The 17,488-nt window shown below is 37.9% G+C and overlaps 1 protein-coding gene across 3 annotated transcripts in view; it reads right to left on the bottom strand.

Annotated features, from left to right (window-relative positions):
• Positions 1 to 17,488, bottom strand: part of LMNTD1 (lamin tail domain containing 1) — a 525,827-nt gene that overhangs the window by 43,434 nt on the left and 464,905 nt on the right. For 2 of the 3 annotated variants that reach the window (XM_069585540.1, XM_069585541.1), the window contains 2 exons: positions 14,652 to 14,887; positions 10,611 to 10,803 (listed from right to left, as the gene is read on the bottom strand). In XM_069585540.1, coding sequence (XP_069441641.1) covers positions 10,611 to 10,803; positions 14,652 to 14,887 — 429 coding nt within the window. The remainder of the gene's footprint in view (positions 1 to 10,610; positions 10,804 to 14,651; positions 14,888 to 17,488) is intronic. The other variant, XM_069585542.1, reaches the window with a different exon arrangement.

The following is a 17,488-nucleotide window of genomic DNA, read 5'->3' as shown; positions in this document are numbered from 1 at the left end:
GATCTTCACGACCCAGGGATCAAACCCACATCTCTTGCATATCACGCATTGGCAGGTAGATTCTTTATCACTTGATCCATCTGGGAAATCCATATCTATATCTATAAGGGAGTATTATTCAGCTATAATAAAAAGGACAACCTGCCACTTATAATAACACAGATGGATATTAATCACATTTATGCTTAGTGAAATAAATCAGAGAAGGACAAACACTGTATAATCTCACTTATATGTATAGTTTTAAAAAAGTGAACTCATAGAAACAGAAATTAGACCAGTGTTTGCCAGGGAATAGATGGTAAGGAAAATGGAGGTGATATTGGTTATGGGATCCAAACTTCTGGTTACAAGATGAATAAGTTCTGGGAATCTTATGTATAGCATGGTGACTACAGTTAAAAATATATTGCTATATACTTGAAGACAGTGGATCTTAAAAAAAAAAAATGTTCTCACCAGGAAAAAAAGTAATTGTGTGAGGGATGTGTTAACGAACCTTATTATGATAATTATTTCACAATACATATGGGTATCAAGTCATCATTGTGTAAGTTTACACAATGCTATTTGTCAATTATATCTCAATTTTAAAAACCCCAAAGATAAAAAAATCAAGCTGTACATCTTAAATAATGCATTTTTATGGAAATGTATCTCAAAAAAACTGTTTAAAGAAACTGAAAGAAGAAATCATCATAAGCAGACTCATAATATAAAAAAATATTAAAGGAAGTTCTTTTCAGGTACTAGGATAATTATAATGGATGGGAATATAATTTATAGAGCTCCTCCCTAAAAACCAACAAATAAACAAATAAAAAGAAATAAAAACCAAAGAAAGCAGTGAAAACACATAAGGGTAAATATATAAGATATTTTTCTTACCATTAAATTTCATTTAATGATTTAAGGATTTAAGGATTTACAGCATATGTAGGAGTAAAATAGATGACAGCAAAAGCACAGTGACTAGGGGGAAGACAAACGAAATTATAGTATCCTGAGAGATCAAATTGCCAACATCCGCTGCGTCATGGAGAAAGCAAGAGAGTTCCAGAAAAACATCGATTTCTGCTTTACTGACTATGCCAAAGACTTTGACTGTGTGGATCACAATGAACTGGAAAATTCTGAAAGAGATGGGAATACCAGACCACCTGACCTGCCTCTTGAGAAACCTATATGCAGATCAGGAAACAACAGTTAGAACTGGACATGGAACAACAGACTGGTTCTGAATAGGAAAAGGAGTACATCAAGGCTGTATATTGTCACCCTGCTTATTTAACTTCTCTGCAGAGTACATCGTGAGAAACACTGGGTTGGAAGAAGCACAAGCTGGAATCAAGATTGCGGGGAGAAATATCAATAACTTCAGATATGCAGATGATACCACCCTTATGGCAGAAAGTGAAGAGGAACTAAGCTTCTTGATGAAAGTAAAAGTGGAGAGTGAAAAAGTTGGCTTAAAGTTCAACATTCAGAAAACGAAGATCATGGCATTTGATCCCATCGCTTCATGGCAAATAGATGGGGAAACAGTGGAAACAGTGTCAGACTTTATTTTTGGGGGGCTCTAAAATCACTGCAGATGGTGATTGCAGCCATGAAGTTAAAAGACGCTTACTCCTTGGAAGGAAAGTTATGACCAACCTAGATAGCATATTGAAAAGCAGAGACATTACTTTGCCAACAAAGGTCCATCTAGTCAAGGCTATGGTTTTTCCTGTGGTCATGTATGGATGTGAGAGTTGGACTGTGAAGAAGGCTGAGCACTGAAGAATTGATGCTTTTGAGCTGTGGTGTTGGAGAAGACTTTTGAGAGTCCCTTGGACTGCAAGGAGATCCAATCAGTCCATTCTAAAGGAGATCAGTCCTGGGTGTTCATTGGAAGGACTGATGCTAAAGCTGTAACTCCAATATTTTGGCCACCTCATGCGAAGAGTTGACTCATTGGAAAAGACTCTGATGCTGGGAGGGATTGTGGGCAGGAGGAGAAGGGGACGACAGAGGATGAGATGGCTGGATGGCATCACTGACTCGATGGACATGAGTCTGAGTGAACTCCGGGAGTTGGTGATGGACAGGGAGGCCTGGCGTGCTGCGATTCATGGGGTCACGAAGAGTCGGACACGGCTAAGCGACTGAACTGAACTGAACTGAAGACTCTTATACTATTTGAGAAGTGGTAAAAGATAACATGAAAGTAGTCTGCAATAGGCTTGTGATGTATCCTATAAACTTGGAAGGAACTTCTAAATAACAGTTGTAGAAAATCAGCCAAAAATGGAGACAAAATGGAATTAATAATAATAATTAATTCCAAAGAAGACAGAGAAAAAAAGAGAACACAGAACAGTTGCAGCAAATCAAACATGATAACAAATAACAAGACATTATCAACCATATTAATAATTACTTTAAACATGAATAGTTTAAAGGCCCAAATTAAAAGACTGGGATTGTCAGAAGGTGAAAAAGCGAGCCTATTACATGCTACCTATAAGATATAACATTAGATATAAAGAGACAAATAGGCTAAAACTAAAAGGATAAAAAAATAACCATGTTAATACCAGTATTGGAATGGCTATATTGATATCAGACATAACAGATTTCTGAGCAAAGAATAATGCCAGGGATAAAGGTTAATTCATAATAGACATCTGTTCATCAAGAGGAAGTAACAATCCTAAATGTTTATGCACCTGAAAACAGAGCTTCAAAATACATGAAGCTAAAATTGAGAGAACTGCAAAGAGAAATCAACAAATCCACAATTATAGTTGGAAATGTTAACACCTTTTTCTCAATAACTGATGGACATAAAATCAACAACATAAAAAAAAAAAGACAAAAAGCACCATCAACCAATTTGACCTGATCAATATTTACAAAACACTTCACTCAACATCAGAATATACATTCTTTGTAAAATGAACGTTTACCGGTAGAAACAATATCTTGCTAAAAAGTAAGTCTCAATACATTTTAAATTGTATGAGTTAAGTCATACAAATTATATTCTTTGACCAGTATGAAACTGAAATAGAGATCAGTAACAAAAGATATCTGGGACTTCTCTGGTGATCCAGTGATTAAGAATCTGTCTGCCAATGTAGGGGATCCTTTGATCCCTGGTCTGGGAATAGTCCACACGCTATAGGGCAACTAGGCCGATGTGCCACAACTACTGAGCCTGCACTCCAGAGCCCGTGAGCTGCAACAAGACTAGCCACCACAATGAGAAGCCTCTGCACCACAACGAAGAGCATCCCCCGCCCACCACAACTAGAGAAAGCCTGAGTGCGGCAGTGAAGACGGAGCACAGCCAATAATAATGATTAATCAATTAATTTTAAAAGGCTATCTGGAAAATCATTAGAAATGGAAAATCTGTAAAATTATTTGGGAACTAAACAATGCACTTCTAAATACTCAAGGAACAAAGACGACATAAAAATGGAAACTAGCAAGTATTTTGATGCCATCAGTAGGCACTGAATCTTGGGCAGACAGGCCCTGGAAGAGGACTCAGTCTCACTATGCAGAGACAATAAGGAGAGCCTGAAGTGTGGTCTGGATGGAGTGGTGGTGGCCACTGTCAGCACAGTCAGGAGTATGCAGCGCTCTCCTAGTGAGAGTGCCCTGGCTCTGCCTACCCCACACTGCAGCTTAGCACTAGATCTAGGGCAGACAGGTCCTGGAAGAAGATGCCACAGAAGCAGCCCAGATCTCAGCAGCTGAACCACCTCAACTTCAGTAGCCACGATACCTCAAGCCCTAACCCTAGGCAATTCCACATCATAGCTATGCACTAGATCTGGGACAAACAAAACAAAGAAAGGTACATGACCTTGGGGCTGCTTCTGAGCAGAACTGCAGACACCTGCACAGGTGGTTCAAAGGTCCTCTGTGACTGCACAGACCTCATTCGCTGCAGCAATTACCTCCTTTGGGGCAGGGTATATACCTAAGGGCAACAGAGTCTGACACTCAGGGCTTCTGCTCCTTCTGAGGAGTACACCTTGCTTCCGATAGGGTGTACAGCAGCAGCCACAGAGCAGAGCAGCAAGCCTGCTTCACAACCTGCACAGACTCTAGACACTGTAACACCAACCACACACCTATCACAGGGATAATGACCAGCATACCCTTAGAAACTATACGCAGGTGTCCATAGCAAAAGCAGTCATCCCATCAAGAACGCTGGGCACAGTCTACACAGGAATGTTCCCACATAAAAACACCTCTTCAAGACTACATTAGATAACTATTTTTCCTGAATTCATAGAGGTAGAGAAAGTTGAGTGAAATGAAAAGGCAGAAGAGTTAATTCTGTTAAAAGAACAAGGGAAATCTCTGCAAGAATAATGAAACAGAGTTCACCAGTCTACTAGACTCCCAAGTTCAGAAAAGGTGATAATAAAATGGTGAGCTAGGAAAGATTATTGATAGAAATGCAGATCACAGAAACAAGGAATTAGAAATGATGATGAACTAATCAAAAATAGAGAATTCAATTGCTGAGATAAAAACCAATCTAGAAGCAATGAGTAGCGAATTAGATAACACAGAAGAACAAATAAGTGATCTGAAAAGTAGAATAATGGAAATCAACCAATCAGAACAGCAGACAGAAAACCAAAAAAAAATAAAAATAAAAGAAGAAGAAGAAAAGTAAGCAACAGATCTATTGGATAATATAAAATAAAACATGTGAACCTATGCATAAGAGGGGTTCCAGAGGCAGGAGAGAGAGACAAGGGAATCCGAAAGGCATTTGAAGAAATTTTGACTGAAAACTTCCCAAACTTAAAGCAAGAAGATCTCCAGGCACAGGAAGCACAGAGAGTCCCAAATAAGGTGAAACCAAACAGACCCACATCAAGACATGTCATAATTAAAATGACAAAAGTTAACAGTAAAGAGAGGATTCTAAAAGAAGCAAGAGAAAAACAAAAAGTCAGTTCACAAGGGAACCCCTAAATGGCTATCAGCCGGTTTCTCTGCAGAAAGTTTACAGACCAGAAAGGAGTGGCATGCTATATTCAAAGTCCTGAAAGGAGAAAAACTTAAAATCCAGAATACTCTGCCCAGCAAGATTATCATTTAGAACAGAAAGAGAGACAAAAAATTTCTCAGACAAGCAAAAAGAATTCAGCACTGGTTCAAAATTAGGAAAGGAGTATGCCAAGGCTTTATATTGTCATCTTGCTTATTTAACTTATATGCAGAGTATATCATGCGAAATGCCAGGCTGGATGAACCACAAGCTGGAATCAAGGTTGCTGGGAGAAATATCAATAACCTCAGATATGCAGATGATACCACTCTAACAGCAAAAAGTGAAGAGAAACTAAACAGTCTCTTAATGAGGGTGAAAGGGGAGAGTGAAAAAGCTGGCTTGAAACCCAACATTCAAGAAAACTAAGATCATGGCATCTGATCTCATAACTTCATGGCATATTGATGGGGAAAAAATGGAAATAGTGACATTTTATTTTCTTGGACTCCAAATCACTGCAGGCAGTGACTGCTGCCATGAAATTAAAAGACTCTTGCCCCTTGGAAGGAAAGCTATGACATACCTGGACAGCATATTAAAAAGCAGAGACATCACTTTGCTAACAAAGGTCCATATTGTCAAAGCTATGGTTTTTCCACTAGTCATGTACAAATGTGAGGTTTGAACCATAAAGAAGGCTGAGCTCCAAAGAACTGATACTTTTGAATTGTGGTGCTGGAGAAGACTCTTTAGAGTCTTGGACTGCAAGGAGATCAAACCAGTCAATTCTAAAGGAAATCAACCCTGAATATTCATTGGAAAGATTGATGCTGAAGCTGATGCCAATACTTTGACCGCCTGATGTGAAGCGCCAAATCATTGGAAAAGACCCTGATGCCAGGAAAGATTGAGGGCAGGAGGAAAAGGGGGTGACAGAAGATGAGATGGTTGGATGGCATAATTGACACAATGGACATGCATTTGAACAAACTCTAGGAGATAGTGAAGGTGGTGCAGTCCACAGAGTCACAAAGAATCAGACAAGACTTAGCGACTGAACAACAACAAACCTACCCTAAAACAGATACTGAAAGCTCTTCTCTAAATAGAAAAGAAAGAATAATCTATAGGAAAGAAAAAAAAATCACAATAGGAAAGGCAAATATATAGAAGGATTGAAAATCACTTAAATAAGTTAGTATGTAGATTTTAAAAAATTGAAAAAATTATAAAAGTGATTATAACCATAATAAACAGTAAAAGGATAAGCATTAAAATGTAAAATAGGACATTATCATGAAAAAATGTCCAGACAACCTACAGACTGGGAGAAAATATGTGCAAATGATGCTACCAACAAGGAATTAATTTCCAAAATATACAAACAATTTATACTGCTTAATAATAACAACAAAAAACCCAATAAAAAATGGGTGGATGATCTAAATTGATATTTCTCCAAACAAGACATAGAAGGAACATATCTCAACATAATTAAAGCTACACATAGCCAAATAATACTCAATGGTGAAAAGCTAAAAGCCTTCCTGCTAAATTCAGAAACAAGACAAGGATTCCAACTCTCACTACTTCTATTCAGCATAGAATTGGAAGTCCTAGCCATAGTAATCAGGAAAAAAAAAAAGAAAAGAAATAAAAGATATCCACATTGGAAGGGAAGAAGGTAAAACTGTCAGTAGTTGCAGATGATGTGATACTCTATGGAGAGCCCTAAAGTCTTCACACAAAAACTATTAGAACTCATAAATGATTTCAGCAAGGTAGCAGGATGCAAGATTAATATACAGAAATTTCTTCAATTTTTATACACTAATAATGAAATATTAGATAGAAATTTTTTTTTAAATCCTCAAAAACAACCCTCAAATCTCATCAAAAAGAATAAAATACCTAGGAGTAAACTTAACCAAGGAGGTGAAAGATTTTTATGCTAAAAACTAGAACACACAGAGGTTAAACATCTGCCTGCAATGAGGGAGACCTGGGTTCTTTCCCTGGGTTGGGAAGATCCCCTGGAGAGGGAAATGGCAACCCACTCCAGTATTCTTGCCTGGAGAATCCCATGGACAGAGGAACCTGGTGGGCTACAGTCCATGGGGTCATGAGTCGGACATGACTGAGTGACCTCACTTTCTTTTCACTTTCACTACCCAAAGCAAACTACAGATTTAATGCAATCTCTATCAAAATACCCATGGCATTTTTTTCAGAACTAGAACAAATAATCCTAAAATTTATATGGAACTGCCAAATCAAGAGTAAGAAACCAAAACCAGAATTACCAAAGCAACCCTGAGGAAAAAGAACAAAGTTGGCAGTTTTACTCTTTCAGTCTTGGGCTATACTACAAAGCTACAGTGGGCTTCCCGGAAGGCAGAGCAGTAAAGAATCTGCCTGTCAGTGCAGGAGACACAGGAGATCTGGGTTTGATCCCTGGGTCTGGAGGAGGAAATGGCAACCCACTCCAGTATATTTGCCTAGAGAATCCCATGGCCAGAGGAACCTGGCTGGCTACAGTCCATGGGGTTGCAAAGAGTTGGAATTGAGTGAGCAACTGAGCATGCATGCACAAAGCTACAGTAATCAAAATAGTGTTGTATTGGCACAAAAACAGACATATGGATCAGTGCAACAGGATAGAGAACCGAGAACCGAGAAATAAACCCACACACCTAACATCAATTAATGTATGACACAGGATGTAAGAATATACAGTGGAGAAAATACCATTTCTTAAGTGATGTTTGGAAAGCTGGACAGCTAAAGTTGGGTGTAATCAATGAAATTAGAATATTTCCTCACATCGTGTGCAAAAGTAAACTCAAAATTGTTTGAAGACATAAATGTATGATATGACACCATATAGCTCCTTCTTCTTGTTCTTCAGTGGCTAAGTAATATCTGACTCTTTGTGAACCCATGGATTGCAGCATGCCAAGCTCCTCTATCCTCTGCTATCTCTTGGAGTTTGCTCAAATTCATGTCCATTGAGTCAGTGATGCTATCTAACTATCTCATCCTCTGCCACACCTCCTACTCTCAATTTTCCCTAGCATTAGGGTCTTTTCCAATGAGTCAGCTCTTCACATCAGGTGACCAAAATATTGGAACTGTGGCTTCAGCATCAGTCTCTCTAATGACTATTCAGGGTAGATTTCCTTTAGGATTGACTGGTTTGATCTCCTTTTGGTCCAAGGGACTCTCAAGAGTCTTCTCCAGCACCAGAATTCAAAAGCATCAGTTCTTCAGGGCTCAGCTTTCTTTATGGTCCAACTCTCACATCTGTACATGGCTACTGGAAAAACCATAGTTTTGATGTCTCTGCAAAGTGATGTCTCTGCTTTTAAATACATTGTCTAGGTTTGTCATAGCTTTCCTCCAAGGAGTAAGCCTTTAATTTTATGGCTGCAGTCACCATCCAGTGATTTTGGAGCCCAAGAAAAGAAAATCTGTCACTGGTTCCATTTTTTCTTTTCCCTTCTATTTGTCATGAAGTGATGGGACCAGAAGCCATAATCTTTGTTTCTTTAATGTTGAGTTTCAAGCCAGCTTTTTCACTCTCCTCTTTCACCCTCTTCAAGAGGTTCTTTAGTTCCTCCACACTTTCTTCCATTAGAGTGGTATCATCTGTATATCTGAGGTTACTGATATTTCCCCTAGAAATCTTGATGCCAGCTTATAATTCATCCAGCCAGCATTTCACATAATGTACTATGCATATAAGTTAAATAAACAGAGTGACAATATACAGCCTTGACATACTCTTTTCCCAATTTGGAACCAGTCTGTTGTTCCATGTCTAGTTCTAACTGTTGCTTCTTGACCTGCATACAGGGTTCTCAGGAGACAGGTAAGGTGGTCTTGTATTCCCATCTCTTTAAGAATTTTCCACAGTTTGTTGCGATCCACACAGTCAAAGGCTTTAGTGTAGTCAATGAAGCAGAAATAGATGTTTTTCTAGAATTCCCTTGCTTTCTCTATGGTCCAATGAATGTTGGCAATTTGATCTTTGGTTCCTCTGCCTTTTCTAAACCCAGCTTGCGCATCTCAAAGTTCACATACTGCTGAAGCCTAGCTTGAAGGATTTTGACCATAACCTTACTAGCACATCACTCAGATGGATTTAGAATCTTTTTTTTCATCTATCTTGAGTTCAAGAGAGGGAGAAAAGTGGATGTATAATTCACTTGTAAAAAAATATTCACTTGTTGAAAAATGTCTTTTCTTCATTGTATATTCTTACTTCCTGTGTCATAATATTAATTGGTAATAGGTGTGTGGACTTGTTTCTGAACTTTCTATCCTGTTATATTGATCCTATGTCTAGTTTTGTGCCAATACCACACCATTTTGTTTACTGTAGCTTTGTGCATGCATGGGCAGTTGCTCAGTAATGTCTGACTGTTTGCAACCCTATGGACCATAGTCTGTCAAGCTTCTCTGTCCATGGGATTCTCCAAGCAAGAATATCGGAGTGGATTGCCATTTCCTCCTAGAAGAGCACATAAGCAGAACATAATTTAACATAAATTGTAGAAATATTTTCCTAGATCAATCTCCCAAGGCAAAAAGAAAAGGAAAATTTAAAAACCGGAACCTAATCAAACTTAAAAGCTCTTGCACAGCAAAGGAAACTATCAACAAAATGAAAAGACATCTATGGAATAGGACAAAATATTTTCATATGATGCAACCAGCAAGGGGTTAATATCCAAAGTACACAAACAGCTCATACAACTTAATAGAAAAAAAATGTATCCAACATAGGTAAAGATCTAAATAGATGTTTCTTCAAAGAAGACACACAGTCACATGAAAAGATGCTTAACACTCCTTATTAATAGAGAAATGCAAATCAGAACCACAATGAGGAATTACTTCATACCTATCAGAATGGCTGTCGTTAAATATAATGTGACGTAATGTCCATCACAAATCACATTATTTTTAACGACACACCACAAATAATGTGATGGACACCTGAAACCAGCACAACCCTTTAAACCAACAATTCTTCTATAAAAGCTTTTTAAAAAATATGTTTATTACTAAAAATTCACAATTTAACCTGTTGCTCACGCAACAAGAAAAGCAGGGTGAAGTAAACGCATAAACAAGTCATCTTTTATTTTGATTCTAACACCAACTTTCTTTCTGACCAATTCTTTTTCCTGTAGATACTAACAACCATAAAAATGGATATTTTTATAAGTGAGTTATAGGTCCACCTTTCTCCCTCTGTCTTGAACTCAAAGCAGATGAAAAAAAGATTCTAAATCCATCTGAATGCTTTGCCAATAATAAAAAGGTTCTTATATAGAGTTAACTTTATTGGTAAGACTTATGTAGTGCTGTTTTCTCTGGCATCTTAGAAGAATTAACATTCCTTGTTTGGTTCCCTAGAAAGTTGCATTTATCCTTTTTAATTGCCCAGAATATTGAATAGTTATATTTTAATGGATTTCTTAGGGTTTGTAGAAGAGACCTTGGATCTAACAACAGATTAGATTTTTATTTCCTACTAATTTATTACTCTTACTCCAATAGAAGACATAAATAGTTCAAATAGAGTATATACCTGGATCTAGATTGGCCCACTTCTTCAAGAATCATAGAGAAGTGCTTCCAACTTTTCTCGTGGAATGAACGCACAAGTTTCCTTGTATCACCAAACAAAGACAGGAAATAATCTTCCCCTTCCCCAATCACAGCTGGCTCACCAGCAAGGACTGGAATAGAGTGTTTCTTTGGAATTTTGATGATGTTGAGTCCTTTTAAAGAAACCAAATATAGAGAAGTATATAAAAGAGTAAAAGGACCCAAAGCTACTATCTTTATCCCTTGCTTCCATACGAAACAACGTTCTTTATATACTTTACTGTCACAGTCGAACTCAATGAGGATAGTTAGAAACTTTAAATCAAAGTCTGTAAAATAACCAGTAAGTGATTATTTTTAGTGACACTCAGTTCTTAGAGATTATTTCAGTTATCTTAAAACTCTCAATCACCAGCATAATTATAATTTAATTAAGTTGTAGTAGAAGCAATGTAAGTTTTTGAGTAGATAAAACATTTGAGTCTCTCAAATTTGGATATGTACAGTTTATTCTATTTCATAATTAGCTCTTCTCCCCAAATTGCTATGCACAAATTAAAGTCTCAGATGAGTTCTTTCCTACCAATGGTGTATGTTTTGCCAGGCAGACTTAAATTTCCTGTAATCAACTGAAACATTGTATTAGGAAGATAAAGGAATACTTAATCAGATTCTAATGTCCTCTTGGAAATTTACTCTTTTAAAATTCTCAATACCAAGATTCAAACATAAAAAGGGTTTCATTATTTTGCATAGAAGGAATCATGCTGGATAAATCTAATTGTGTATCTGCAGAGAGAAACATTACAGAGAGACATCATGATGAAATAGAGCACTTTGTCTTGGATTTAGACACTCTTGTATCCCAGCTTTGTTACTTACTGATTTAAATAAAATAATTTAAACCTTCTAATTCTCAGTTTTCTTGAAAATAAAATAAGGATAATACTACCTTGTGTGAGGCAGTGTGAGGATTGCAGATAATATAGATGAGTGTCTAGCATTTAGCAGGTACTCAATAAATGATAGAGATTGTTGTAGCACAGGGACTTTGGCTGACATGACCCTGGGTCCAAAATCATCAAAGGATTAAGACAATCTAGGGTGTGGAGAAGGAAATGGCAGCCCACTCCATTGTTCTTGCCTGGAGAATCCCAGGGATGGGGGAGCCTGGTGGGCTGCTGTCTATGAGGTCACACAGAATCGAACACGACTGAAGTGACTTAGCAGCAGCAGCAGAGTGTGCTTTATCTTCTTGTGTCTTTAACAAAACCAAAGCAAGGCGAGATATGAAAAAAATAAAAACACATAGCTCCTAAAGAGGATTCCTTAGGGGATTTTGTTTAGAAGACATACTTGGAATTAAATTAATTCATTCCTATTCAAATGAGTATTTGCTAAATTTTTAAATTCCTTTGAAGACAAAGACTATTTAGCATTGTTAACAGCTCATCTTGAGGGATGAAAATCTTTGTACTCTGAAAGGGAAGAAGACACATAGATCTTGGGTTCCAATTATCATCTCATCTAGAAATGAAATGGACCAAATGCAAAACAAGTCTTGGAGAACTCAGATATCCATCTTCAGAGTCAGGATCTACAGTAACTGAAGGAAAAGACTCTATCCCAGCACCACTCTCATCTTGCAAGGGGAAACCAATATATTTATTTTTCCCTTCACACTAAGGGCTGCCACAGTTCAACCCAAATAGAGAACATACACAATGATACAGTGCCAAAGGATGAGAAATATTACCTCCTTAGATATAAAACGTGTATTTTTACTTTTAAGCATAGAGATACTGGTCATTGCTCAAGGTCAGTGTGAACTTAGGAGGCTGCTTTGAAAAATGTACCTTAGGCATACAAACACTGAAGCACAGGGAATACAGCAATAATGGCAGAAGGTCAAAATCTTGTATGACACTGTGTCAAAATCTTAAGAAGATATCACGAACAAAGTGAAATATAGAGGTTGTAGATGTGCATAGAATGGTAGGGGAAAATGAAGACAGCAAGTAGTCATGGGTGTATTCGTGCTAACAATTTTGAAATTTGTTAGTTGAAGTAATGCAAACCTCAAATTTAGCCTATTCTATGAGAAGGTAAGATACGTTCAGATTCACAACTAACTTTACTGAGCACATTTATTATGCGCTAGGTGATTTTCATAAATATCTCATTTAATACTTAGAATAGCCCTTGAAGCTGATATTTTAACCTGCATTTTGTGGTTATGGAAAATGAGACTCAGAGATACCAAATATCTAAACTAATGTCTCATGTAAAGATTAAAGCAAATTCTCGTTCGAGTGGGAATGAACTAATTTAATTCCAAATGTTTCATGTTGTAGGTTTGAACCAAGGTTTTCGGTTTCCAAAGACAGTAGTCTTTTCATTAAATGCTGAAAACTCAAAGTTCCTCAAACGCAGTGAGGAACATACACCTCATAGTGCGAACACTGCTGAGTGCATTGTGGCAACTGTCAAAACATTACTGTCATTTTCCTTGTTTCCAAATGATTGTTTCTCCCTTTCTCTCCACCATTTTATTATGCACTTTGTATTTCTTCTTTCTCTTAGCTGTCTTTCCTTCTGTAAGCCATAGTTCTATAGCACAATATGGACAATATTGTTAATCTTTCTGGTGGCATTCAAAGGAAAGGCAGATAATGCCATACAACAAAACTTTCAGTTATCCAGCAATTCTAGATCATCTAATTGGTCAATCCATGAACCATTATGACAACATAAGGTACTTTAATCATAGAGACGATGTGTTTGGCCACATATATTTACGTGACCTGAATATGACTTCCAGTGCTAGAATCAATGGTGAATATAGTTAAATTATTCTGCATATGGCATTAAGAAATGAGTATACTGGAGACATTCTGGAAAATACTTAAAGAGATGGGAATACCAGACCACCTGACCTGCCTCTTGAGAAATCGGTATGCAGGTCAGGAAGGAACAGTTAGAACTGGACATGGAACAACAGACTGGTTCCATATAGGAAAAAGAGTACGTCAAGGCGATATATTGTCACCCTGCTTCTTTAACTTCTATGCAGAGTACATCATGAGAAACACTGGGCTGGAGGAAGCACAAGCTGAAATCAAGATTGCTGGGAGAAATATCAAGAACCTCAGATATGCAGATGACACCACCCTTATGGCAGAAAGTGAGGAGGAACTAAAAAGCCTCTTGATGAAAGTGAAAGATAAGAGTGAAAAAGTTGGCTTAAAGCCCAACATTCAGAAAACTAAGATCATGGCATCTGGTCCTATCACTTCATGGCAAATAGTTGGAGAAAGAGTGGAAACAGTAACAGATTTGATTTTGGGGGGGCTCCAAAATCACTGCAGATGGTGACTGCAGCCATGAAATTAAAAGATGCTTACTCATTGGAAGAAAAGCTATGACCAACCTAGACAACATATTAAAAAGCAGAGACATTACTTTGCCAACAAATGTCCGTCTAGTCAAAGCTAAGGTTTTTCCAGTAGTAGTATGGATGTGAGAGTTGGACTATAAAGAAAGCTGAGTGCCAAAGAATTGATGCTTTTGAACTTTGGTGTTGGAGAAGACTCTTGAAAGTCCCCTGGACAGCAAGGAGATCCAACCAGTCCATCCTAAAGGTGATCAGTCCTGGGTGTTCTTTGAAAGGACTGATGCTGAAGCTGAAACTCCAATCCTTTGGCCACCTGATGCAAAGAACTGACTCATTAAAAAGACTCTGATGCTGGAAAGATTGAAGGCAGGAGGAGAAGGGGACGACAGAGGATGAGATGGCTGGATGGCATCACTGACTTGATGGACATGAGTTTGAGTAAGCTCTGGGAGTTGGTGATGGGCAGGGAGGCCTGGCATGCTGCAGTCCATCAGGTCTCAAAGAGTCGGACATGACTGATCTACTGAACTGAAGACAAATAATAAAACGTCATTCTGACTTGGAGGCATATAATGACTCAAACTATATGCTTTAAAAACACTCTTAAAAAGTTTGCGTTCTGCTTACCCAAGCTGGTTTCTGAGTTGGAATGGGTCCCTAGAGCAGGTTGAAGAGGCTTTGGTCCAATTGTCGATATAGTTGCTCCACTAACTTGAGGGCTAGACAGACAGTAACTGAGAAGGATTTCATCAGAGAAAGACCGTGAACAAGGCAGTGTCGTGCTATCTGAATCTGTCGACGATGGAAAGAAATGCACTAAAGATGGCAGTTTCTTTGGGAAGTCGTCCCGTGAGTCTTCTGTTCTGCGTACAAAAATGAGTATAACAAAGTGAGATGGTCAAAATGATAGACTATGAACACAAGAAGCATTCACTGTTACTATTACTCCAGTTTTTGCTTTTCAAAGGTATTATGCATCTAAAGAAGAGTATCTTATATTTTTAATTTTAACAATCTGAATAAAACACTTCAGTATCAAGTCAAGCTTTTCTTTTTTCTATTTAAAAATCAATAAACTCCTATTTCAGATAGCTTTACAAAAGTGTAAAACCTGAAAGAAGAAAATAAAAATTATTACAATCCCACCAACTAAAATTTTTACCATTTCCTTCCAGGCTTCTTATTTTTATTAAGAATGTTTAAATTGAAATACAATTGACTTCCAATATAATATTAGTTTCAGATGTACAATGTACTGATTCAATATTTTTTCCTTCCAGGACTTTTCACTCAAAATTGAGACTCTATAAACCATTTATATCCCACTTTTCAGTTCAGTTAAGTCGCTCAGTCCTGTCCGACTCTTTGCCACCCCAGGGACTGCAGAATGCCAGGCTTCCCTATCACCAACTCCTAGAGCTTACTCAAACTCATGTCCATCAAGTCATTGAGGCCATCCAAGTATCTTATCTTCTGTAGTCCTCTTCTCTTCCTGACTACAATCTTTCCCAGCATCAGGGTCTTTTCCAGTGAGTCAGTTCTTCCCATCAGGTGGCCAATATTGGAGCTTCTGCTTCAGCATCAGTCTTTCCAATGAATATTCAGGACTGATTTCCTTCAGAATGGACTGGTTGGATCTCCTTGCAGTCCAAGGGACTCTCAAGAGTCTTCTCCAACACCACAGTTCAAAAGCATCAATTCTTCTGCGCTCAGCTTTCTTTATAGTCCAACTGTCACATCCATACATGACCATTGGAAAAACCATAGCCTTGACTAGACAGACCTTTGTTGGTAAAGTAATGTCTCTGCTTTTTCATATGCTGTCTAGGTTGGTCATAGCTTTTCTTCCATGGAGTAAGCATCTTTTAATTTCATGGCTGTAGTCACCATCTGCAGTGATTTTGGAGCCCTCTCAAAATCAAGTCTGTCACTGTTTCCACTGTTTCCCCATCTATTTGCCATGAAGTGATGGGAACAGATGCCTTGATCTTAGGTTTTTGAACGTTGAGTTTTAAGCCAATTTTTTCACTCTCCTCTTTCACTTTCATCAAGAGGCTCTTTAGTTCCTCTTTGCTTTCTGCTATAAGGGTGGTATCATATGCATATCTGAGGTTTTGATATTTCTCCTGGCAATCTTGTTTCCAACTTGATTCCAGAAGCTCCAATATTGGCCAACTGATGGGAAGAACTGACTCACTGGAAAAGACCCTGATGCTGGGAAAGATTGTAGTCAGGAGGACTTTATCCAGCCCAGTATTTTGCATGATATACTCTGCATATAAGTTAAATAAGCAAGATGACAATATAGAGCCTTGACATACTCCTTTCCAAATGTGGAACCAGTCCGTTGTTCCATGTCTGGTTCTAACTGTTGCTTCTTGACCTGCATACAGATTTCTCAGCAGACAGGCAAGGTGGTATGGTAGTCCCATCTCTTGTAGAATTTTCAGTTTGTGTGATCCATACAGTCAAAGGCTTTGGCATAGCCAATAAAGTAGAAGTAGATGTTTTTCTGGAACTCTCTTGCTTTTTTGATGATCCAATGGATGTTGGTAATTTGATCTCTGGTTCCTCTGTCTTTTCTAAATCTAGCTTGAACATCTGGAATTTCTCAGTTCACATACTGTTGAAACCTTGTTTGGAGACATTTGAGCATTACTTTCCTAGCGTGTGAGATGAGTGCGATTGTGTGGTAGTTTGAGCATTCTTTGGCATTGCTTTTCTTTGGGATCGGAATGAAAACAGATCTTTTCCAGTCCTGTGGCCACTGCTGCATTTTCCAAATTTGCTTGCATATTGAGTGCAGCACTTTAACAGCATCATCTTTTAGAACTAGAAACAGCTCAGCTGAAATTCCGTTACCTCCACTAGCTTTGGTCGTAGTGATGTTTTCTAAGAGCCACATGACTTTGGACTCCAGGATGTCTGGCTCTAGGTGAGTGATCACACCACAGTGGTTATCTGGGTCATGAAGATCTTTCTTGTATAGTTCTTCTGTGTATTCCTACCACCGCTTCTTAATCTCTTCTGTTTCTGTTAGGTCCACACCATTTCTGTCCTTTATTGTGCCCAACTTGCATGAAATGTTCTTTGATATCTCTAATTTTCTTGAAAATATCTCCAGTCTTTCCCATTCTATTGTTTTTCTCTGTTTCTTTGCATTGGTCACTGAGGAAGGCTTTCTTTTTCTTTTTTTAATGCTCTTTGTGTCTTGTGTGTTTTTTTTTAATTTTAATTTATTTATTTTAATTGAAGGCTTTCTTATCTCTTCTTGCTATTCCTTGGAACTCTGCATTCAGATGAGTATATCTTTCCTTTTCACCTTTGCCTTTCACTTCTCTTCTTTTCTCAGCTATTTGTAAGGCCTCCTCATATTACCATTTTGCCCTTTTGCATTTTTTTTTCTTGGGGATGGTCTTGATCACTGCCTCCTGTACAATGTCATAAACCTCCATCCATAGTTC

Source organism: Ovis canadensis, chromosome 3 (genome assembly GCF_042477335.2).
Source record: "Ovis canadensis isolate MfBH-ARS-UI-01 breed Bighorn chromosome 3, ARS-UI_OviCan_v2, whole genome shotgun sequence".
Taxonomy (NCBI): Eukaryota; Metazoa; Chordata; class Mammalia; order Artiodactyla; family Bovidae; genus Ovis; species Ovis canadensis.
Note: the sequence above shows the minus strand (reverse complement) of the source record. Positions and strands in the feature narration are given on the sequence as shown.